The sequence below is a fragment of the Gymnodraco acuticeps genome, unplaced genomic scaffold (genome assembly GCF_902827175.1).
Source record: "Gymnodraco acuticeps unplaced genomic scaffold, fGymAcu1.1, whole genome shotgun sequence".
Classification (NCBI taxonomy): Eukaryota; Metazoa; Chordata; class Actinopteri; order Perciformes; family Bathydraconidae; genus Gymnodraco; species Gymnodraco acuticeps.
Genome location: NW_022990673.1, coordinates 205,177 through 230,145, shown reverse-complemented (window position 1 = coordinate 230,145; position 24,969 = coordinate 205,177). Strand labels below are relative to the sequence as shown.

At 40.6% G+C, this 24,969-nt stretch overlaps 1 protein-coding gene across 5 annotated transcripts; it reads right to left on the bottom strand.

The window, feature by feature from the left end:
- Positions 1–201: 201 nt before the first annotated feature.
- On the bottom strand, positions 202–24,931 carry tjp3 (tight junction protein 3). 5 transcript variants are annotated; one of them, XM_034229759.1, is made up of 30 exons: positions 24,728–24,931; positions 17,260–17,316; positions 16,603–16,727; positions 16,118–16,220; positions 15,719–16,013; positions 15,530–15,633; positions 14,530–14,719; positions 14,254–14,329; positions 13,650–13,747; positions 13,444–13,534; positions 13,059–13,241; positions 12,846–12,949; positions 11,295–11,379; positions 10,499–10,587; positions 8,487–8,583; positions 7,810–7,898; positions 7,619–7,691; positions 6,938–7,005; positions 6,617–6,680; positions 6,360–6,516; positions 5,844–5,952; positions 5,535–5,754; positions 4,599–4,804; positions 4,408–4,503; positions 4,225–4,304; positions 3,896–4,106; positions 3,633–3,733; positions 2,642–3,235; positions 1,825–1,883; positions 202–1,731 (listed from the first exon to the last, which is right to left on the bottom strand). In XM_034229759.1, exons 2-30 carry the CDS (start codon positions 17,305–17,307, stop codon positions 1,608–1,610), a joined length of 3,939 nt encoding a protein of 1,312 aa, XP_034085650.1. In that variant the 5' UTR covers positions 17,308–17,316; positions 24,728–24,931; the 3' UTR covers positions 202–1,607. The 5 variants fall into 5 exon arrangements, with proteins under 5 accessions (XP_034085650.1, XP_034085647.1, XP_034085648.1 ...); XM_034229756.1 differs by lacking the exon at positions 24,728–24,931 and adding an exon at positions 21,445–21,714; XM_034229757.1 differs by lacking the exon at positions 24,728–24,931 and adding an exon at positions 20,105–20,443.
- Between the last annotated feature and the right edge of the window lie 38 nt (positions 24,932–24,969).

Here is a 24,969-nt window from a genome sequence, read left to right as displayed (position 1 = left end):
GCTAAAAGCATCAAATTAAAAATGATATGATTAAACAAAAGATCATAAGACACCACACATTTTCTTCAATGTATGTTTTTAATTGGCCTATTATGGATGCAAAACAAATGTGGGTGTTTTAGACTGGGATCTCCTTTCCAATCAGTGTGTGTGCAGTGATAAATGTATAAATTCTTAATGCATGAAATGAAAGAATACATGTTTAATGTGTCAGCAGAGCAAGTAGAGGGGCTCGATAAACCCTGGGGCCCTTCTCACAACCCCCCTCTTCCCATGTGCGTTTGTGATAATTTATTTGTGTACATTTTTTAAGAATATGCTCCTCATGAGGTGGTCCTTAGTGCCATGTAAATGTTCAAATTCATTTATTTTAAGCTCAACCACCGGGATTTGTTATGATAGTCAAGAAAACTCTCCTGGTGAATTGTATTCAAATTCCAACAACATTTACCCCTCCCTCATCGACAGGTTGATGAGGGAGGGGTAAATGTTGTCAGATTGAGGAAAAAATTCACCAGGAGAGTTTTCTTGACTAATAGAATGAATTCTGGGGGTTGGAGCTTAGACTTTCCGACTTTCAATTTTAAGGACCACCCTAATGAGGCTGATATACTAAATACATGTTTGAAACAATGTTTGACAAAGGGCTTTTGTACAAGAATAGGTCAAATGCAGAAGCCACATTTCATCTCTATATATCAAGTTAGTGGCATATGTTAAACAAAATGAATAATCAATCAGATCGATGGATTCCAGAGAAGAGGAAACTTTGAAGGCCTTTTTCTCAAAATGATGACTGTGACTGTCATTATATAATGTGACATATTTTGCTTAATATTTGGAGTACAACAACAATCCTGATAACATTAGAAAGCTAGGAATCTCCTCTTTCCAACAGTGTATACAACTCAAAATGTGTCTTCGGGTCAATGCGACTGAATTCGATAAGAGCAGGTCACAAATACACAATTCAGTATATAAACCAGAAAATAACTGTTACAAAAAGAACCTGCTGTCTTTGTGACATTTGTGTGTTTCCCAGTTGGTCATCCAGACTGGAAGGAGAGAATAATATCAAAACTGTGTCACAGTTGCTTTAAAGTTTACTTGATCAATCATTGTTTGTCCACAAAAAAGTAAATTCCACATATGTAGTTAATATCAGAGATCGAGGTTGTATTTTATGTAAATCCTAGCAAAGACATTTATAGCATTTAGTAAAATTAAACAAACCCACTTTTGAAATCAGGAAAACAGTTTAATCTAGAAAAAGTGTCATCACAACATTTAATAAACGTTCTATCATATTTATTTGAAAATACTCCTTTATTATGACTTCTAATACAACTAGAATTGTTTTACATGTTACATGCAGTAGCCTTGTCAAATGGCATGATGATTTGTTTGACATTTAAATAAAAAAATATGAAAAGAAATCAGACACGTCTGTGAGAACCTTTCTTCAAAAGTTAAAATGTTTAGTAATCTGTTAACGGTTGTAAGATATCTTTAACATCCCACACCTGTACAAGTTTGTTGGGGGAGTGAAAGCGTTTTAATGTTCTTGTTAGATCAGTAAACTCCAGCTGTAATCCTTGATGTAACCTCTAGAGTTCTGTTGCAGGACCCCATTCAATGTCCTCCACCCCTTCCTCTTCCTCCTCCTCAGAGCTGTCGCTGCCTCGGATCTGTGTGCGTCTGAACTGCACTGCCTGATGATGGTGTGCTAGCCTGTCAACAAGAAGGAGCAAGGGGTTAACATTTTGCACATAATCCTCATTTTGGCTCTACTGTGAATACCAAGGAGAGCTAAAGAAGACTTACACGATGAACTGAGGGCCTTTCTTCTCCTCCGCCACCGCCTGCGGCTCTGCAGAGCGCGCCTGGAAGAGAGGAGAGAAACGTAACATCATTTTAGTTTTCTATAGAATAAAAAAAAAGATACATGTAATAAATCAGCATTATACTGTTTTTTCATGGATAATTAAGTGACATTTCTTCTTCTTTTACATTACTGACAAGCATTTTCAAAACCAGTTCTCGTCATAATTATTACTTTTCAGGTAAGAAAAGTCAATTTAAAGACTTAAGACTATAACCTTTACATCTGGGTTAAAATGGTTGAAATGCAGCTTTAAATGTTTCTGTCTTGCACTGCTCCAACATTCATTTGTTTGAGGGAAAATCAGTCATATTTAAAAACTGTTAAACATGAAAGAAAAAATATAGATAATGTAGTAAACAATAAATGCATTACTGAGGTACACTGAGGCTGCAACTAATGATTATCTCATCCTCAAGTAATATGCAAATAATTAATTACATACTTGATTACTTGTTAGGTTTGCAAAATATTAGGAAAACCATTTCATCTCAGTTTTTCCTAAGTGCAAGTTGCCTGTTATGTCCAAACAACAATTCAAACCCAAATATATTGACATTGTTTTCATTGACCATCAAATATTTACATCTGAGAAGCTAAAACCAGGCGATGTTTGGCACTGAAAATGATGTATTTTGTTAATTTTCTGACCAAACTTTAATAAACGTATTGTTCCAGTGCATCTGGTTTAAAGTTAATGGCCTTAAAATGCATAAAACACAGATATAGTCCTTTAAAAAAGAGCAACATTTAGTTTACCCGTTGTAGTTTCTCCTCGATGACAGACAGGCTGGCAGGGGGCGGACTCTCCGGCTGGGCCTCAGCATAAGATGGCTCGTTCACAGAGTGGCGAACATACGGGTCAGGGGCTATAAAGTCTGGGGGTCCTTCAGATGGAGTGGTGGGTGCAACTACCTCATGCGCACTGAAATCCGAGTCTGAGAAGCTGCGGTGGGAGGGGTCCTCCTCCTCTGCAGTGCTGTGGGGGGGGCTGTGCGGGGGGCTGTAGCTCTCTCTGCGGGACATCCTGAGCTCGGGGACGTGCATCAAAGGCGGGATATCCCGGCTCGGGTCTTCTTGAGGCTCGGGGTCCTCGATGGGGCTGAGGCGCTCGGAGGCGGGCTCAGACGATCGGGCTAAAGCAGATCCAATAGCCCGGGACCCTCTGGGGGCCCTGGGGGCAGCGGGGGCACTCTGCCCGGGGTACGCCTCCTCCAGGTCCTCGTTGTCCGTGTAGGCCTCTCCGTCAGTGAAGGCCTCTCCGTCAGTGTCCTCCAGGTCACTAGCAGCACTCAGGTAGTCAGACTGCGTCTGATCCAGAGCATCCAGGTCCTGTTCCGCTCCGGTCTCCAGCTGCAGAGGAGAAGACAACACATTTCATTAGTTTTACAGGCAGGAAGAGACATCCAATGAACTGTCAGTTAGATAACAGATCAGGTTAATAAAAAAAAGTCTCAGAATATAAGAAAACCAATGCACCATTTACCATTTTTTTACTTGAACTTTGTTTATTTACTGCACTGTATCACCAAGTCAAATTCCTGTGTTTCCTCCTCTTGGGCAAATGTTTTTATGAACATTTGAACAAAAATAATTTCCAAAACTAATCATACACTTAAAAGATTAAAAACAGAAAGGCATCGGTAAATGCAATGTTGTAAATAATTTGCATTAGACTGCAGCACTATGCTTCACTTAAAATCAAAGAGAAAAGTGCTTACATGTGAAATAATTAGTGAGTGTTTCTTACCGTCACTTCAGACACCCAGACAGGCTTTGACTGTTGGTGGCGGATCTTATCCTTCAGAGTCTCGTACCAGATATGAGAGTTTGGCTGCAGGTCAATACGTGCTGTAAAGGTCAATAGAAAAACATTCAACTAAAAGTTTGTACATTGTACAATTTTACTAAACAACTACACAATTAGAGAATAAGGAAACTAACTTTATATAGCTTTATTGTATTCTCAATGATGATATATGACAGAGACAGACTTTGCTCCTGTGTGATTACCTGAGAAAAGGTGGCTGCAGTGTTTCCTGAGCTTCAGGGCCTGTGTGTAAAGGCGTCTGGAGCTCTTGTTGGAGTTGGGGCTGTACCTCTGCCTCATGGCCTTCACGTCTTTCCTGCTGTGAGGGTCCAGGAACAGCACCATCGGGTGGTACTGGATGTAGTTCAGCCTCTCCACTGCAGTGGGCGTGATGTCCAGGAGGGGGTGTTTGTCCTAAGAAAGAAGTAATGAAAAAAATAAGATGCAAGGGGTAAGCAAGTACACAAACTAAACAAGATTCATGTTGTTTTTCAAAGTGACCAACTATAAAAGTTGAGGTTTATTGGCTCACCTTCTCTGCTATTCTCCTCACAGTGTCCAGTTTGATAACTGTGGAGGCGCCGTCTCCTCCTCCACTGCGAGGAACCATGTCTACGCAAAACAGGAGGCAGAAAAACAATGTTTACAAAGTGAACACACAACAGAATGACTGAAACAGAAAATATGTTCCTTATTGAAAAGAAGCCCCACAAACCTGCTGCTTCATAATCATCAGGCATCTCTCTAGCCAGTTTATCCATGGCAATATCATTAAGAGGACCCAGAATAACAATGGGTCTTTTGAAATTAGCTGGAAACAAAGAAATTCAGGGTTAAAATTAAACTTGCTCCAGTCGAGTAAAGATATTAAATCAAATGTGTATGTGAGGTTAAAAACACACCAACCTTCTCTGAGCAGGACCCTCTCATAGGCTGGGAATTTGCCCTGGATGGTGAGCTGCAGCAGGTCTTCACGAGTCTGCCGGACGTTCTTTTCATTCTTTTTGTTGCCTTTGAGACCCCGTAGTTTCCAGAACTCGGCTCTTGATCCAGACACCTGCCTGTCTGCAGTCAGCCGCTGCGCCTGCTCGATGCTGGCCAATGTCTCCGCCCTATAATAATAATAATTATAATAATCTTGATAATAACGTGTAACACTCAAACATGGTTGTTCCTAAAGGATCAGATTTTCTGAAGTGGTGTTGTGTTGCGTGTGGTACTGATCTGTAGACAGTGTATATATCTACAAGCAGTATACTGCTGTCGGTGGGGCAGCAGCAAAATGTCTTACAACTACATTAAAAAACAACTGTTGCAATATTTGTAATATTTCAACACTTTATCTTGCAGGCAGAGATAAATTTAGGCCAGGAAACTGAGGGTGTTATCTAATCCATAGATTCCGATTTAAATATTTAAAACACCATAGTCACTCAATACCAACAACAAATTCATAAATTAAAGCAGTGGTAGGACGGCAAATCACATGTTCTCTGAGGTAAATTTAGAATTTATTTGAATGAAGTCTGGTGGCTTTGAAGTGAGCAAAGATACCAGCTAGAGTTCACCATTGTGAAGAGTTGCTGACGGCAAGATAAAGCAACGGAAATATTGTAAATAAAGCATTCACTCAAACCAGTTTTAATATTAGATGGTAGTCCTTTTTTTAGAAGGCTTGAATATGTTTTTCTGCTGCTCCTGTCTACAGCGAATATGCTGCCACTACATTCTAATGTAGGTAATAAACTGACCAAAAGTAAATGATACAACCCCACTTGTACACAAAAACAACAGTCACTTTAAAATAGAAATGTGAACCTCTATCCCCCATCCCTTCCGTACCTGGCCTGGTTGGGGATGGTGCCTTTGTCCATCTCGTGCAGGTCATTCCCCATGCGGCTGGCCAGCCAGTTTCCCAGCTTCCCGCGGTGCATGGTGTCCACGACCCTGAACACCTCTCCTCTGGTGAAGCTCAGGCCGATGGGCCCCTCTGCCTCGTGGTCGAAGTGGGAACGGATGTAGAAGTTGTCTGCCAGGTTAGACTTGATGATCTTCTTATAAACTGAGGAGAAGGAAAATGAAGATTGATACATTCAGTCACTGATTGAGAGTAGTGACTGAAATAATAATCATCATTAGGGATAAACTTACTGTCCATCTTGTGCTGAGTGCAGATTGCAACCTGCTCTCCTTTCTTGATGTCCAGGAGGAAGTTGGCTGCTTCTTCTCGTGTGAAATGACCAAAATCCACGCTATTTACCTGAATGAATGAGAGATAATTGTAAGGAAAAAAGTTATTTATTTTAAAAAGCCACTGACAAAATAGTGAAGATTTAAAAAACATAACATCTGACTTTTAGAGTCACAGTCAACTGAATTTTTATCTTAAACTTAACAATTAAATTGTGATTTGTTGAGACTCTTTACTTTAATTGTATTGTATTTAACTTCTTTCGCTCTTAAGCTCAAATGGCAAGGAAGATTTGATGTGAAACCCCTTGCTTAACAAAATACAATGTGCTGACTCATGGTGACCCGTTGTTTCCTTGTCAGGGCGTTGATCTGGAGTTTTCTTTTTTTAAATCAGCCAACATGTTAAAATATGGGCTAAACCCTTAAAAAGGTTATTAATGAACTACTGCTAGGTGTAGAGCGTCAGTGTCTCACCTTCATGATCTGGTCTCCTTCTTTCATCCCCTCCTCGTACGCGGGGCTGTTCGGCTGAACTCCCCCCACAAATATGCCGACATCGTTGCCCCCCACCAGCCTCAGACCCACGCTGCCCTCCTTCACAAACGACACTGTGTGGAGGTCTGAGCTGTACCTGAGAGTGGAATTATGTGAATTAGAAATGAGCACATTTCTGCTAAAACGAATTTACTAGGTCAAAGATAAAGATGAAGGAACCAATGAGCATCACTCACCCTGGATTAGCTGAGGGGTACGAGTCTGGAGGCAGGGAGTAGATGGGCTCCTCTACAGGCTTTGCTGGAAGAGATACGGACATGGTGAGACTCCCTGCTGCTGCTACTAATGTATGTTTCTTTGTTGTCAGTGAATCTCACTATGTAGTCCATACATTTTTTTTTAAAATACACTAAGAGCACAATTTATAAAAGCTCAACATATTTGTTTTGACAACACGTTTTCTCATATGTGAAACTTGAAAACAATTATTTAGTAGTCAGTCTAAATTGTACTTTGCTGTTATGAGGTTATTGCAGTAGTTTAGAGTTGAGCCTTACAGTAGGCGGGTGGTTTGTTCTTCACTGAAATCCCAGACCGGACCGTACCATTAGCAGCACGAGGAGCTCTGAGAGGAGGAGAACAAAAATCAGTTGAGATATTTATGTCATAACAAATATACACTTAAAACTATTTATCTAAAAAGTTCCTAAAGATGTTAACACGTACATGTAACCGTGGCCCTTTTTAATTTCTACAAATAATGTTGGCTGTGCTGATGCATTTTGCATAACATTTTGATTAGGGAGTGAGTTTTATTTTATTTTTCTATTTTGCAAGTTCAACCTGAGTTCCTATACGTTTTTAATAAACTGCATAGAGAAAATACAGACACTGCTGCATTTATAGCATTAAATTATGCATTATACAATTGCTTTGAATACAAAGCACTGGCTTCAAAATTGTAGTTATTACTATTATATGTTATATTATATTTTTTCATGTTTACCCCTATAATACAAACACAAAAATATAAATGAATCAAAATCAATAATGTAAAACTATGGAATTATGTAAAAGAAAATGTTTTAACATCAGGACTCATTATCTCTGTGAAAGTGGAAAACAAAACAGAAACAGATATTTTTTTCCTCTAAGGACATCAGAGCCTCTTTTTATAAGTTAAGCACACGGAATACAGACTTGATTTTGATAAAGTGTGTGTAAGTTCTCAGGTGTACCTGCGGTGGCTGTCTCCTCGCTCAGAGCTGCCCGACCTCCTGAGGTGTGACAGCTGGTCTGACTCTGAGGAATCTGAAGGAAAACAGACAACAAGGACGGTGGTCAAGACTAACTTTGACCTTTCTGATCTGATGATGACAGTACAGAGGAGGAGAGGAGGAGTGTGTGTGAAGCAGGAGAGTGAACTGACCGTCAGGAGGAGGTTCGGAGGGGGACGCGATGCGACGAGGAGGCTCCTGCTTCACCGCGACTGAAACAGGTTTTATTTCAGGTTGGACTCTGAAGGTAAGACAAATACATTTGATCAACTACAATATATCATTTAACCTTTCTTGTCATCTTGAGATACAGTATGTAACAAGAACAGTGCATTAACTGTAACAAATCTAGCTTGTTATTTAAAATATCTCATCAAAATATATAGATATTTCTTGCATCTGACTTTCAAGATCTTTGTGCAAAAGACTCTTTGGGTATCACTTTATTCTTATAAGATTACTAGAGACTCTGTACAATGACAAATTATCAGTTGACTGTAAACAAACATTTACCAAACTGGAAGCATCTTGTGTTTTCTGCTTCTGACTAACTATAAAACACCTGCTGGTTTACTGTCAACAGTGTTGGTTGAGATCTAATTCAGGTCATTGGAAGTACTCGTTAAATTCAGAGTTTCTGCTTCATCCCACAGATTGTGTTTATGAAAAAGGTATTGCATTATGACTTTTATTTATTTATTATGAAGTAATGTGTTTTATAGAACTTGAGACTCGACTATTAGGGGGTTAAATACTTGTAACATGTCTGTTGAGAAAAGTATTGTCAACATCCACCTGACTACTGACAAAACATCTCTATGTTTCTCACCTGTATCTGTCGGTGGCTGGGTTGGAGTTCATGCTGTTGGTAGACGCCCTGCGAGGCACGGAGGCATAACTGGCCTCTGATTCAGTCTCTGAAGGAGCTGTGAAGATGAAGAAATAATAGCTTCCATCAGGAAACAATCATCATTTTTCATTTTAGTAGCTAAAAGACAGTAGATGTCCTTTTTTTAAAGAAAATATTTATACTAAATCAACCATTTACATCAGAGTACGATATGCTATATTTAAGCCACTAATAAAGCATAAAACACTTTAAATTCAAACCATAACACACAGATGCCTCTCCTTGACAGAGAGAGACGCATACACTTCTCTTAATGCTGGAAATATTCAATCAATCATCAACTGTTATTCAGAAACCCCAATCTCACAAATTATACATTCATCTTGTATGACCCCCTCTGTCCTCTCAGTGCACAAGGAGAAGCTCCCAATAGAAACCACACAATTAACAGGGGCGATAGGAACAATGGATGCATTGTTCCTATCTTGTGTACACACAAACATACATACAGTGGGGCAAAAACGTATTTAGTCAGCCACCAATTGTGCAAGTTCTCCCACTTAAAAAGATGAGGCCTGTAATTGTCATCCTAGGTATACCTCAACTATGAGAGACAAAATGAGAAAATAAAAAAATCCAGAAAATCACATTTTTAAAGAATTTATTTGCAAATTATGGTGGAAAATAAGTATTTGGTCAATAACAAAAGTTCCTCTCAATACTTTGTTATATACCCTTTGTTGGCAATGACAGAGGTCAAACATTTTCTGTAAGTCTTCACAAGGTTTTCACACACTGTTGCTGGTATTTTGGCCCATTCCTCCATGCAGATCTCCTCTAGAGCAGTGATGTTTTGGGGCTGTCGCTGGGCAACACGGATCAGTCGTCCTGGTCCCTTTGCAGAAAAACAGCCACAAAGCATGATGTTTCCACCCCCATGTTTCACAGTAGGTATGGTGTTCTTTGGATGCAACTCAGCATTCTTTCTCCTCCAAACACGTCTAGTTGAGTTTTTACCAAAAAGTTCTATTTTGGTTTCATCTGACCATATGACATTCTCCCAATCCTCTTCTGGATCATCTAAATGCTCTCTAGCAAACTTCAGACGGGCCTGGACATGTACTGGCTTAAGCAGGGGGACACGTCTGGCACTGCAGGATTTGAGTCCCTGGCGGCGTAGTGTGTTACTGATGGTAGCCTTTGTTACTTTGGTCCCAGCTCTCTGCAGGTCATTGACTAGGTCCCCCCGTGTGGTTCTGGGATTTTTGCTCACCGTTCTTGTGATCATTTTGACCCCACGGGGTGAGATCTTGCGTGGAGCCCCAGATCGAGGGAGAGTATCAGTGGTCTTGTATGTCTTCCATTTTCTAATAATTGCTCCCACAGTTGATTTCTTCACACCAAGCTGCTTACCTATTGCAGATGCAGTCTTCCCAGCCTGGTGCAGGTCTACAATTTTGTTTCTGGTGTCCTTTGACAGCTCTTTGGTCTTGGCCATAGTGGAGTTTGGAGTGTGTTTGAGGTTGTGGACAGGTGTCTTTTATACTGATAACGAGTTCAAACAGGTGCCATTAATACAGTTAACAAGTGGAGGACAGAAGAGGCTCTTAAAGAAGAAGTTACAGGTCTGTGAGAGCCAGAAATGTTGTTTCTTTGTAGGTGACCAAATACTTATTTTACCGAGGAATTTACCAATTAATTCATTAAAAATCCTACAATGTGATTTCCTGGATTCTTTCCCCCCATTCTGTCTCTCGTAGTTGAACTGTACCTAAGATGAAAATTACAGGCCTCATCTTTTTAAGTGGGAACACACACACACACACACACACACACACACACACACACACACACACACACACACACACACACACACACACACACACACACACACCACACACACACACACACACACACACACACACACACACACACACACACACACACACACACACACACACACACACACACACACACACACACACACACACCTTTCTGGGGTGGGTTGCTGGCGGTGACGCTGGGGGCTCTCCATCGCGGCGGCTCGACCTGCGGCGACAGGGAGACGTCGGGCAGAACTCTGCAACAGAACAGAGGGAGGCGGGAGTGAGGGAGGAGGAAGACAACAAATCTCAGTTACGTTTGGAACAGGGGGACCCGTGGCTAATATGATGATGATTGATGATGAGACTTAAATGTTGAATATTCACCTTAATGTCTCTTGAGGGAAGCTCTCTCAATCATGGTTAACTGCTTTGTAACTGATCAAAATTAACCATTCATAAGCAGAAGAATTCTATTTATAAATATGTTCTGATCTTGTTTGCTATCAACTGTTTGAATACATGCTGAATAAAACATGCAGATTTTCAATTGAGGAACTATTTTACAGGTGTTTGATTGGAATAGTGTTCTTCAGGAATAATTTTCCTCAGTTTAATCAACATGTAGCCACATACACGAGAGGCTCTGGTTCAGTGGAAGTCACTTTTATTTAATAATAACAAAATATAATCACAAAACATAAAACACTTAGTACACAGCCAAAAAAAAACAAATCAAGCAAAATCAAAAAGGCTTCAAAACGAGACTTAAGGTACACAATGAGCAAATCAAGCAAAATGGCAGAGACACAAAGGGGTGAATTAAGAAGAAAAAAAAAGGTAAATAAAAACATGTGATTAGCTAATGGTAAAACGGGGAGGCGTCTGCTCAGTGTCCCGGTCCGGGAGATGGTGTTGGGTTTCGGGGAGGGGGTGGGGGGGTTGGGCAGACCTTCATCTGTACCTGTATCTGCTGAGTGATTCCTGGCTGTACGTGGTGCTCTGCCTCTGAGGAGGAGCCAGGCTGGTCTCAGACTCGGAGTCAGAGTCTGAGGAAGAAGAGAACAAGAGGTATAACATCAGGTTTTGTTGTTGAGCTTTTAGCTGGTAGATAAACGACACACACCTTTTGTAGTCAAAGATATAAGTTATTTGTTTCTCACAACTTCTACAATTATTCATTGGTTTTAGTCGCAAAATATGTTTATTGCGCTTTCTCATTTAAATAAACAGAGCACTATTTCACTTGTGTTATAATCCCGCTAATGTACGAATTAGGGCTGCACCACATTCAAAAAACTGAGATTGCTGTTTTACACAATATGAAAAAAACAGGGACATTCACCCTACCTTTTGTAAGCTATATTTAAAGTTTAGTTTAAAAGGTAAATATAATACAAATATAAATCTGTTGCACTTTGAGAAACATTGCTGGCTGGTGGCTGGCTATTGGTTCCCTTATATGAGCGGAGCACATATTTTAAGACGTCAATATTACAGGTGATCATGTGTATTTAAGTGTGGGAAGCCAAAATCACGATGCGACTAAAATTCGATTAACTTTGAAGCCCTTGCTCACAGGCACAACACCAGGTCCAGACTTAAACCAGTCACCTTTAAAAGGAAAAACAGACACGGTAGCTTTTAATGTTTTTTTTGTTAACACCTTTGTTTTCCTTGATCTCAGGAAGGCTTTTGACACTGTTGACCACCAAGTGCTCCTTACAAAGCTGACGTATTTCAATTTTTCGGCAGATTCAATACAGTGAGTTAAATCTTACTTATCAAACAGAAAACAGTTGTTTTGGTCAACGGTACCAAATCCCCCTACCTTGTCAACCCTGTTGGGGTTCCACAAGGTTCCATTCTTGGACCATTACTGTTTTCTCTGTACATTAATGACTTACCTAATGTATGTCCTGATTTGAATGTACAAAATGTATGCCGATGATGCGGTCATCTTTGTACAGGGGAAAAATACTGAAATAATCACATCCTGTCTCTCAAATGCATTGGACAAGGTTCAACAGTGGCTGAACAACATTTGCTTACAGTTAAATGCAAAAAAAACAGTATGCATGATGTTCAGTAAACGACCAGTAAAAATCGAAGGATCCAATGTCATAAATGTTGTACGTGACGGGACTACGGATGGAAATGAGCTCAAAGCTAAAATCCGGCTCATTTACATTTCAAAGCATTATTTTGTTTAAAATGTTCATTAATGTTCATTGTCCCAGTTCAAATAAACAATTAAACACAGAGCCTTTTTTATTGTTTATCTGTCTTTAGCTCTATTTGACTGCCGACACCTGTTCAGCAGCAAATATTCAAAGCAAATATTTTCAAAGAGGTGTTTGACTAAGTCCAGGATGTGTACCATCAAAAATGTTGTGTGTGTGTGTGTGTGTGTGTGTGTGTGTGTGTGTGTGTGTGTGTGTGTGTGTGTGTGTGTGTGTGTGTGTGTGTGTGTGTGTGTGTGTGTGTGTGTGTGTGTGTGTGTGTGTGTGCTGACCTGGGGGCGGGACTCTGAAAGGAGAGCTGACCCTCCTTGGTGGCTCCTGGCGAACGTTGATGGGGGAGGATCTCAGTGCTACGTGAGCAAGATCAGGAAGCACTCTGAGGGGGAGAGGGGGGAGAGGCGGTAAGGAATCGCTGGTGGAAAATTAAGTTTGTATTACTCATGGTATTACTCGTTTTTTGTTTTTAAATGAAGCTTAGTCCTTACTTGTATCTGATGTCGGGGCGGGGGCCCTCTTTGCGCGGCAGGGGGGAGGTGCTGCGGTCAGAGTCTGACGCGGACACCGGCCGGCGGGGCAGGGAGGCGGAGGACGGGGCGCGGGAGGTGTTCCAGTTGGGGACCAGAGGAGAGGACCGGGGGTTTGGGATGCTGGACATGCCAGACAGAGTCCTGGAGAAAGAGCAAATCAGTAGATCATGAGTTCCTTCTTCTTCTAACTAATCGTAAATTATTTAGATGAGTGTCAGAATGCAACTAAAACTAACATGTCTAAAAAGTTTCCACAGCTGAATAGATTATCAATCGTATGCCCAAAAACTGTGTATGATCATTTTGATAAATAAACACAAATCATCCAAGAAATGTTACTGACTTGTATTTGCTGGAGTTGTCCCTCAGGTCCGGGCTGGTTTTCCTGACAGGAGGAGGAGAGGCACTGCGGTCCGACTCAGACTCTGATGGAGCTGAAGAAACAATAAACAACAACCAACATTAATGTATTTCTATCTATTTGATCACGAACAGTGATAGGGGTACATTTAAAATAGCTATAGTTTAGTGATACTCAGCGGGACTGACCTCTGCGGGGAGCGTAGGTTCTCACAGGAGGCCGGGTCAAGGTGGAGCGCTGCGGTGATGGATCCCGAGACTTTGGGAGAGGAGCTTCAGCTCTCGTTCTGGGGTAAAAATAAATATTAAAAAAGTTGGAGAAACAATCTTGTGCCTTTTTTTCTCCACTTTGTTTTAACATTATAAGCAAAAGGTAATAAAGTTCTTGATAGATGTCTCCCTTTTTCTCAAAATACACTTCAAATCTCCCATAGACGTTTTCCAATGCATATTTGTAATTCTACAATCTGAAGCCTAAACAAATCATGTATTAAATTGTATTTTACTGTATTGTCTTTGATTTGTATTATATAACAGTTACTGTGTTCACCACCTGTTTGCTCGTTCTAATCACATGAACAAGTCTGTTAAACAGGTTACATCAGATGGCCTGGAGGGTTGAGGAATCAAACACATTCAGTGATGTCAACAGTTTTGCATTTTCACAGACAGACCGAGATAAACTGCCACAAGAGAAATAACAGTGTCAGGAAAGACATTAAACCACTTAAAAATGATAACTAGTACATCTACAATTATTTCTGTTATGACTGGTGAGGTGGGTGCCGTGTACCTGCGTGTCCGTTTCTCTCGGGTGGGATGACGGGACGTCCTGTAAGAAGGGATGTCTTCATCAAGGTCTGAAATGTCTGATAGGAAACAGAAAGATTAGCTTAGATAGCTGGAGATAAACTTCAATAAGCGAGGCCAAGAATTTTGCAACAACTCACTCAAAGCAAATCCTTTCTCAATGATCATCTTCCTTTTTACACATTTTATTTCAGTCTAGCTTTAACTCAGCACACCAAGCTAACATTGAATACCGCACTTCTCCTCCCCTCATCCTCACCTTCCAGCTCAGAGCTGCTGTCTCGGCGGCGGTCCTCCCCACTGTTGGGGGTGCTGTCCGCCACCTCCGGGATGCTGACCAGGAACTTGCGGTCGTCTCTCAGCACCGTCATGGTCAGTTTTCCCCGGCTCTTCTCCACCAGGTGCTTTGTCTCCAGCAGAGACAGATTCTCCGTCGTCATGCCATTGATCTGGACGAGGAGAACAATCAAAAAATATAATAAGTGAGGAAGTACTAGACTTCTGATAGGATGGGTTAAATGCAGAGGCCAAATTTCACTGTGTGTGCTGTGTGCTCTGCATGTGTGACATTAAAGAGGGTTTCATCCCTCCCAATTATTCTATTCTTCTTCTATTCTATAAGTCCCACACCAGGAAAAACAAGAGTTTGAAAACAATGCGACTCAATAGAGGGCGTTTTGTTTTTGATGTAGAGGGGTACAAAGCTGCTGTAGGCCTATATTGCGGGAAATACAAAATCCATCATGGATTCATTCCATTGTCTTAATCCAGTTTCAACAACATTGCAAGATTGTCATGAAATAATATATTTAATATTTAAAATGGTCCAAAAACATTCTATTAAATGTGCATTTAATGATCCAATGTGTAACCCCAATGCTTTTCTGGATGAGACGAGTAGAAATGATGGTTCTAATGTATAGAGATACATTTTTAGAAAAGTATGGGATGGGAATATGTAGGAAAGCTTAACAGGAAAATGCTAACAGAATAAAATAGAAGTACGTCGGTATGTACTGTATACATAAGGGTATGCGGGTGCATTTAGATGTGATGGAAAGAATAGGAAGAGTACGGATATTCACTTCTGGAAGTAAAGATAGAGGACTCAAAGTCTTCCTGGGTTACGGCCATTATGCACTGTAGCTTTTGAATACCTCTTTCAGTGCTTCTGCATATATATATGTATAAAAAGGGTTTTATAGAAATATATTAAAAGACCAAGCCCCATTTTAGATTATCCAAATCTTATGCATCACCTTGAGGATGAGGTCTCCCTCCTGCAGCGTTCCTTCTGTGGCAGCCAGGCCCGTCTGTGTCATGTGTTTGATGAAGATCTGACTGCCCAGCTTCAGTCCGTACTCTGCAGAAAGAGGACGACAAAAAGAGTTCAATCAGACATCTGCACTCTCCCCATGTCAGTGCAAACCAACCCAGTGAAGTCTTACCATCTGTGATTTTCTTTTTAATCAGTGTAGTTCTGAGTGGTTTCTCTGGGACGTCCTGATGCGGCAGCCTCTTGTATCCCGAGGACATCAGTGGTAACGTGTTGCCGTGCCCGTTGCGCTCGGGTGAAGTGCTGCGGGCGCGGCCTCCGTAGCGTTTGGAGTCTCTGTTGTCGCTGCCGTCGGAGAAGCGTCGTGTTCGTCTCGGGGGGTCCGGGTCCAGCAGGTTGGAGTGAGAGGCGGCCCGAGAAGGTCTGGTTGTGGCCGGGATTTGGATCTTTCGAGGGCGTTTCACTGTCTGAGAGAAAGATGGAGGACAAGGGTTTAGAGACAGTAGGCAGCAGTGCTTTGGAGATTAAAAAGTCCTTAAGGTGTTCCAGTTGTTGTGATCTCCATACTTACAACATTTGCAGTCTTGCCACATGACTTGAGGGTCTGAATGGTGAAGTTAGAGTGGACGTTTTCCATAGACACTGCATTGACCATCACAATTTGGTCTTTGTTGCTGCACAATGAAAGCAATTACGGAATAAATTAGTCCAGGCTAAAAACCCTTTTAAGGAAGTGTACATTCAGACAGGACATCATCTGTGTTTTGATGAAAGAGTCAAGTTCATTTCAGATAGTCATGTCAGACTCATGTAAGGCTGTACTGAACAGTTTTAAGCCATCTATAAATTCTGTTTGAATCCAGTATATCTGCATCTGGTTCAAATTACATTCTTTCCAAACCTAGATTATAGTACAGAGCTTTTTATTAAAACAAATAATATATGTAATTATATATAATATTCACAACATAGCTTATCTATGGTTCAATCCATACTTGTATTACTAAAAATAAGACTTATTTGTTCATAGTACACGGTACATAGTAGTCAACTCACAACAGTCGTCCTATGGCTGGTCCGTTTGGCAGCACATCGGACACCACCACCGCCGTGTCCCCGTTGTCCGGGTGAGGCTTCTCCTTGCCTCCTGAAATGGCAAAGCCAAACCCATACTTGGGATCCTGTCATTATGAGAGAACGAGATTTTAAAAAAAAAAAAGGCAATTGGAAATGACAGCAAGTAGAAGACAAAGTTATATAACTGAAGATAAAGAAGGTAAATGTGCAGAGAGGGAGGAAGAGCACATTCCAGCGGCGCTCAGTGGGAGGACAGTGAAGTCGGCCGGGGTGCAGCAGCAGGGTGTGTCACTCTGAATTCCTGTGTGCTGTGAAACTGACACTGAAGCAGGTCCAGCTCATCCCTAACGAGCACTTTTACAATACCCGCAAACACAACACTGACTGTGTGTCGTCAACGAGCTTCGACTTTCACTTCTGTATTTGTGTAGCGATTAAACACAGACCGACTTCCACTGATGCACCAAAGATAAGTGGTCTGTAGTTCAACTTTACTTTGGTTTGTTGTAAATGTAATGTATTTATATGACATAAAGTAGGATTATACATGAATGCCCATAAACCAACAACTTATTGTCTGAAATGCATATCATTTCAATACCCTTATATTAAACAACGTAACAAACAACCACCTACTTTGAGCAGTGTTATTGTATGTTGCTCCCATATCGTTAGCTCCTCCATTCCTGGTTTCTGGAACGAAAGAAAAAACACAACAAGGATTTTAATAAATGTATTCTTTAGAAAAAATATAAATGACTATTTCACAATATTAATATCAAAATAATTCATATCAATAGATAATCCAGGATCTTACAGGGAGGACAGTTGAGACTGAGCCAAGCAGGAAGAGTGTGTACGACTCAACCTGATCTCGGCATGCTCTCACCTGTCTCAATCCTGACCGACCGGTATGGGGGAGGGGCTACCTGTGTGTGTGTGTGTGTGTGTGTGTGTGTGTGTGTGTGTGAACAACACGTTCAGTTTGTGTAAAATATTGTTTAGAGGCAAGTCGGATGGCAACTAACATGTATTTTCTATTTTTTTATTATTGGATGATTATGTGTATCATTTTGTCTATAAAATGTAGATACATAATACAAAAAACGATATGATTTACCAAAGGCTAAGGTGACGTCTTTTTCAGTGATATATGTATGACAAAGAAAAGCAACAGATTCTGACATAAGATAACAAATTTGCCATACAATCTTTTGATTGTACATTTTTTTAGAGCTCTACTGAATGTAGTTTGATTTGCATTTAATTATTGTCATGCGATTTTTGAAATGTCTGAAATTTCAGACGTCACTAAAATCAAAAACTAATCAAAAACGAAACATATTTTCAATTTTAATAAAGTGAGCACATCTTCACCTGTGCATAAATACAAGCTTAAAACAGCAGTGCAACGGTCAAATGTTGATCGCTCCAGCTCTAGATATGTGCTCTTAAAGTGACAGACACATGGTGGCTGTTCTACAAACACATCCCTGTAAACAGACCCTGTAAACGGTCACAGTCAAATCGCTTGGCCCTGGAGGCTGAAACTGTAGAGCGTTTGTAGATACTCAAGTGTTCAGTCACCTGTTTGTTTGTTTAGGAGATTGTGAATATTCTCTTAAGCAGCCGGTTATCTCTATGAAGACACTTTCGGCGTTTTGGTTACTGAAAGCTGTATTTCGAAGCCATCATTTAAACGTGCTGTTTAATCTCAGAGGTTTGAATCACTGTGGGTTGTTCTTGCTTTCATCTCACATGGGAGTCGTTAACGTCATCCGAGAGTCACAAATAAAGGTGCACATTGTTATGAAACCACCTGAGACACCGTCATTATAACCCCTCCCTCTGTTACATAAATGCTCATCTTCTCTTTGTCTTCTTTTTTGAGCAAATCTCCAGTTTCTGTACAAAAAACCATTCCGTTTTGACGACATACAAATCATTTACTTACAAACCAAACCACAGATTGTCACTCCGTGCACCAACATACCTCTCGTGTTTATCATTTTTCACATACCAGCACTTTTCAAAGGCAAACTAAAACAAAGTGCGGGGTGGCCTTTGGACAATAATTCATTCATGGCCAAGAACGAGTAGAGCCAGCTCCTCTAGTCAGAGCCTGATACTGTCGGTGGTGAAGAGTTTGGAGCTTGTGTAGAAAATGCAGGTCAACATGTCCTGATAGACTTGAACACATCACCTTAAAGTCCAACATTCATTTATTGATCCTGCAAAGATATTGTCAGTATAATGAAGTCAACCTTCCTTTGTCAAAGTAAATAAAGATGACAGACTTTGATCACAGCTGTAACATGAGACCGTGATAAAGGCTGAATCCCCTCGAGGGTTAGAAATAAAGACAAAGGTGAAAAGGATCCTTAACTAGACCATCTAGTGAAAGAAAATGAATACATGTTAATGGCACATGTTGACTCAGGTTGTTCTCACAAAGTAATGAATACAAATAAAATAATACTATACTGATGAAAAGGGGATGAATGTCAAGTATGTTCACCACAACAATCTCAAACTGCCAGTGGGTGTAACACAGGTGTTCAGTGAGTGACCTGTGAACAGTGGGACGTTTGTTTGCACAAGTTAATCATAAACCTGAAAGTAAAAACCAGGGCAACTGGCTGACATAACTGCCTGTGAATTTTCTCAACCTGACCAGACACTAAAACTGTGTTTGATAATGTTGTTTCACAGCAGTTACAGCTACAACATGCAGTCCATTGTTAGCAAAGCAATGGATGAACCGATGAGAAACTTTCCTTTTAGAAATACAAGTCGGTAAAAGATTAAAAAGTCAGCTCATTTACACCGAGCCTTTGAACCTGGGAACAGCAGGTCGTCCAGAGTAAACACGCCAAACCATAAACCAGAGCTAAATTCATCAAATGTGGAACAAAAAGCAAACATGTCGGTTTAACCACTTCATGCAGTCGCACTGGAGAGGAACTCTTTGCCATGATACTGATATGTTGATCACAGCTAAAGGTAAAGAACGAAAATGTGCAAATTCAATCAAGCCATCAGTCCTAAGTGGAGGTAATTCCCTTAAAATAGGTTGAGATCGTCCAAAAAAATGTTGGCTTTTGAACAAAGGGGAGCAATGTCTGTCTGCACCATAGACTGTATATATATATCTGCACTGAAAATCATTTATACAAGCGGGCGTTTCGATGAATCCGACAGTCAAACTAATTCCTCTGACGACATAGGTATATTGCAAAAGCCCCTAAAAATCAGAAGTTTACCAAAAATAATTTAACAAAAAAAGTAAGAAAGGCCATTCAGGAAAGTAATGTACTGTCTGCTAAGGAAGCCAGGTTAGAGGCCACAACCTCCTGCATCTTCAACATGTCTGTAATAATGGATGTCCTTTGTTAATGTTTAACAGCTAGGTTTGAGGTACTTCCAGGCAGTGATACACTGTTAGACCATACATGCTTTGTGTTCTTCCCTCTCCACTTACCACATGATCCTTGAACCTCACTTCCATTTCCCACTGTGTCTTCTAAGCTGAACGAAACACCTGCGGCCTCCGGTGCTCAATGAACAGCCAGCTCTTGATATTCCATGGCAAAAGCAAAACAATCCCAGATCCCACAGTTCTCCACGTTCCTCCTCCTCCTCCTCCTCCTCCTCCTCCTCAGATCAGCTCTGTGAGGATGGTGGCTGCCATCCAAAAGAAAACCTGACCTCCTCCTGCTGAAGTTATTTGTAATTCGAGCGGCTGTGGTGTTTCTCTCTCAGCGGGCAGAAAAGAAAGAGACCTGGAGGAGAAACCTCACCTGGAGCGCTCCTCCCCCACCCAACCTTTGCCCACTCTCAGTCACTCTCCAGCGCCCTTCAATAAACGTGGATTCAGGGTGGAGCTGCACTGCAGGCAACCCCCCCCAACACACAAAGCAGACCAGCAGAGTATCTCAAATGTGACCGGTACTCACAGGGAGGAGAGGAATAAGATCATACACAACTTCAAAGAAATACCAGCAAGAGGCACGTTTGATCAACTTAACTGCAAACTCTAAATTGGCTGTTTTCAAACAAATGTTATATTGAATTCTTTATAATAAGCGACTTTCACTTTCACAATCCACCGACCAATTTTGCAATGCAAAACTCATCATGTCCCGTGCAAATCTTGCCATGTTTGTAGAGCTGCGAGGTGTATTGATTTCCAAGCATTCAATATAATGAATGATGTCAATCATTAGTTGGGGATTTCACAGTCTGATAAGCAAACCCCGAACCCTCTGCAGGATGCACGAGGAGGCCCAGCGGACACATGGGTGGGCCAGTTTAATGCAGATTGCTTTTCCATCCATTACCTCTCTTTATGGTCACAGACAGGCTTTAATCCCACTAGATAAATAAATAGTTTTTATAAATTCTATGTATATTTTTGTAATTATACATTTATATCATCTTTAGATTCTTAGAAATCATTGAAGATCACATTCAAATCTTAGCATTTCTGAAGCTGTTACGAGCAGAGATGTGTATTACAACTAAACGACTGACCTTTAACATTACATCTGAGTAAACTATTTGTCTCAGGAGGACATGAATCAAAATAATTGGATTTGAGCTCAAATGTATAATAAAGATATATGGGCTTGACTAAAGCTTGGCCAACAAACATTCATTGTGACCAACTTCAAAATATATGAAAGAATGATATCACTGCGCCGCTAACTATAAGCTGCAATCCGATCAAGTGCAGTACATTGAATTAGGATACACAACCATGCAAAAATAATGGCAAAGACATTAAGAAAGACTTTGCTCCAGTACTATAAATCCACTTACAGGCACCACCAGCAGAGGAGGTGGAGGCCCCGGGGGCAGAGAGCCAAAGTGCTTCAGTAGTTTCATTCGCTGCGTCAGATTCATGATGATAACACTATCTTCTTTCAAAAAATACACTAAGGTCTAACCATGGTCCTTGTCTTTAAAAAGGTCTTTAAAGTCTCCAAAAACAAAAACAATCAAGAGAAAAAGGCAAAAAAACAAAAAACCGGGCACTTTAAGTATTCAACTTTAGAAAAAAGCAACAAAAAAAAGCTTCCAACAGATACTTTGTGTATCCAATGATCTGTGTCCTCAGTTATTCCCTTTCGGCCGGGTTCATAAAGTCACGCAGGTCCACTTGCTCCCACTGTCAGAGGTGTGTGTGTTTCTTGGGTAACTGGCAGTGTTTCCCACAGAGCAGCGGCAGGCTGTTGGCTGTGTCTCAGTCCGCTGGGTGCTATGGTTACGTTGGGGAATGAGAGCGCTGGGCTGTTAATAATTGAAGCGGTGTTTGCTACACTACACGTCTGCTTGCCCTGAGTAAAGTTTCATGGGTTCCTGCACAGGCCCTGCACTGTTTCAGGAGGAGGACATGACAACAGAGGGCTTCAGAGGGCTCTCTCATCCATGGCTCAAATCATGGGAGTGCTGCAATCTTCTTTTTTTTGATAATCAGTGCCCTGCCTAGGGAAGAGTCACAGTGACTTTTACCTAACAGGAGCAGGAATAACATGGGAGGAGAAGTTACCTGAAGGGTGTTCGGAAAGTGATATCAAACAGCTTATCAAATCTTAAACCAAAGAATGTCTGACGCAGATTGGTTTCTTTACGATGTTACAGTTTAAAAACAAGTGGGAGAATAACAAAACAGATGCCAGATCCTCGGCTAGATTTCATCCAAGTGGAACAAATTATTCATAAGTCTGAAGAAAACAGAGCATGACAAGCAACCACTACTGTTACTAAAACAAACACTTATCAAAGGTGTGCCCCCCCCCCCCCCCAGTAGGTAAACACTCACTCATTCCTGTGTCACAGGCTCCACTGTGTTCATTTCATTTAAGGCCACTCCTGTTGGCCTCGTAACATGCAAAGAAATCTACTTGTGTACCTTGTTCCACCAATACCAAATCCAGAATCGCTTTTACGATGATACATAACTGGAATTGTTCAACAGTGCAACAAGCTGCTCTGATAGATCATATTGATGAGTGAGACAGACTTAAAGCCTTCAACATAAAGGGGTTAGCGGTTAATGAGCAATACCAAAGCTTCCTCTTGTGTGTAGCGATTGAAGGACAAATACTCCAGAGGTTTGCAGAGCCCACAGACTGGCTGTAATTACACAGTGGGGCTTTGTAGCTCCCACTCACAGTGGAGTTACTCATGGCATGTACTGTCAACAGTGTTTAAGTACTGCAAACACCACAGTTATAGCTACCTGGAGTCACACACAGATGTCCTCACTTGGGTTATGGAGAAATACACCCAAACACACCAAGGAAAAGTAACTCAAATGCATCTATAACAATCAATCAATGCAAAACAAATGGAAGGAATACACTTCAAAAACGGTACAAAGAATGAATGCAAATCGTTATTTAGAGCTAGGTCCTGTGATCTATGATCAATTGTAATGTGAAATGTAGTGCAAACCAACTGCGTGACATAAAGGTACCTGAGGGTAAGTAAGTGAGCACGTTGTTTACTAATGTTATGCTAAATAAACATAAATAAAGTAGATACATAGTCCTTTTTTTTTTATTATAACAGAGTAATATGTACTATGAGGCTATTACATTTAGTTAACTGTTGTTATTTTCTGGATAAATTGATTCATTGTTTGGCCTAGAAAATGTCAGAAATATTGACATCCTAGTTTCTCAAAGTCCAAGGTGAGTTTTTAAAAGTCTAGTTGTGTCAGTCCAAAACCCAAATACATTCAGTGTATCATTATATTAAACCGAAAGCAGAAAACCTCCATATATGAAAGGCTAAAAACACAATTTATACTTAGACATCAGTGCCTCTAGTATCAATGAGGTCTACTTTATAGCATTATTAGATATTTTAAGTTCATTTGATTTAATAGGGACATTCTATATAATGTACATAGACAAACTGAAAACAGCCATTAGATACAAGTATCACTGTGGGAAGAGCAGATGCTCATTTGCATACCCATCCCTAGAAGGGCTCTTATTTAAATGGCTACATGTGATGAAGACATCTGATTCGCTTGATCAGCCAAAAGCAGGCGTTTTAATCCATTTATAGATTCTGAATTGATAGAGCATGTTTTCCATGTCAGCCACAAAAACACAGGAAATGAAACTAGGGCCTAAAACAGTGGCAAGCCGTACCAGTCTAAATGCTTTGGGTTAATGTTCAATCAGTGCATCAGTAAATGCACTGATTGTATTGAAGGGAAATGAAGACGCAGATGTTTGGGAATGCAAAGACGAAACTATTGTGAAACTCTGTGACAGACAGGTAGAAACTTGCATGTGTGGCAGAACCAGTAAAGTGAGGACAAGGAAAGTGGGGCTTGCAGCTGACAGTCACCAACACACACACAAATACACAACAGGACATGTTTCGAAATATCCTGTAATGGGTACATATGATATTCATAGTACTAATATAAGTTGAAAGGCAGTACTCCGTCTTTCACTGAACTCACTATAATCACTACTACCTTGTTTATGCTTTTTGTTTGTTTACTTGATTGTGTCTCGTTTTTTTGTGTTGCTTAGTCCATTTCTTATTTCAATCCCCTTTCTTATGTTTTGATTTTAAGTAGAATTGTACTTCTATTGTTTATTGTTTGTGTATGTTTGAGGTTATAGCATCATCTCACCATTGTTTTTAATTGAATTATGACCTTCCTCTTTATATTTTATTTCCCCTATGCTTCAGAAAAAGGAAACACCCAGTGAATAAGGTAAACCAAGGAAAACTCTCACACCGTGATAACCCAGGTGACACTCAGGCTTGTCTATACCCAACAATAATTAGGAAGCCATTATTAATTTAGTCCTGTAAATATCAAGTCACAGGCCTGTAACTGCTCAAAGCTAGTCCTGTAGCTAATAGCTACATCGTAAGAGGTGAGATTAAAGCTTGCAAATGTACACAAAATATAATGTTTTCTTTCTTAAATTTGGTTTAGTAAAGCGTTTCTGTTTTTAAAATGTTTCTCTTACACTTCTTCCCCTCGTCAGGCTGCTAACATGTCTGACAGCCACGCTCTTTCTGTGTTTGTACAAGGAAGCATTTGACAGCAGTGAAGCAAACTCACCTGTACACTTCCGCTCTGAAGGTTACAACTGTGTTGGTCCGTCCCTCTCACACCACTCGTCGTGAAGTTTAAAAAAATAAAATCCTCTTAAAAGTTGAATTGCCTCAGAGACTGCTCGGGCAGTTTGAAACGTTCTCCTCAATCTTCCTGAAGACAGGTGAGCAGGAGTGGCGTCCACGGCAGGTGAGTTTCACGACGTCATCACGCAAGTGTAGCGTCACCGACCGGAAGTTGGTCCTCCT

Coding starts and splice junctions, on each gene's coding strand:
- tjp3 (XM_034229756.1), bottom strand. CDS start 21,528: ATGAATCTGACGCAGCGAATGAAACTACTGAAGCACTTTGGCTCTCTG. Junction 16,728..17,259: donor ATACAATAACACTGCTCAAA/GTAGGTGGTTGT, acceptor TCATAATGACAG/GATCCCAAGTATGGGTTTGG. Junction 7,006..7,618: donor CGAGGAGACAGCCACCGCAG/GTACACCTGAGA, acceptor TCCTCCTCTCAG/AGCTCCTCGTGCTGCTAATG.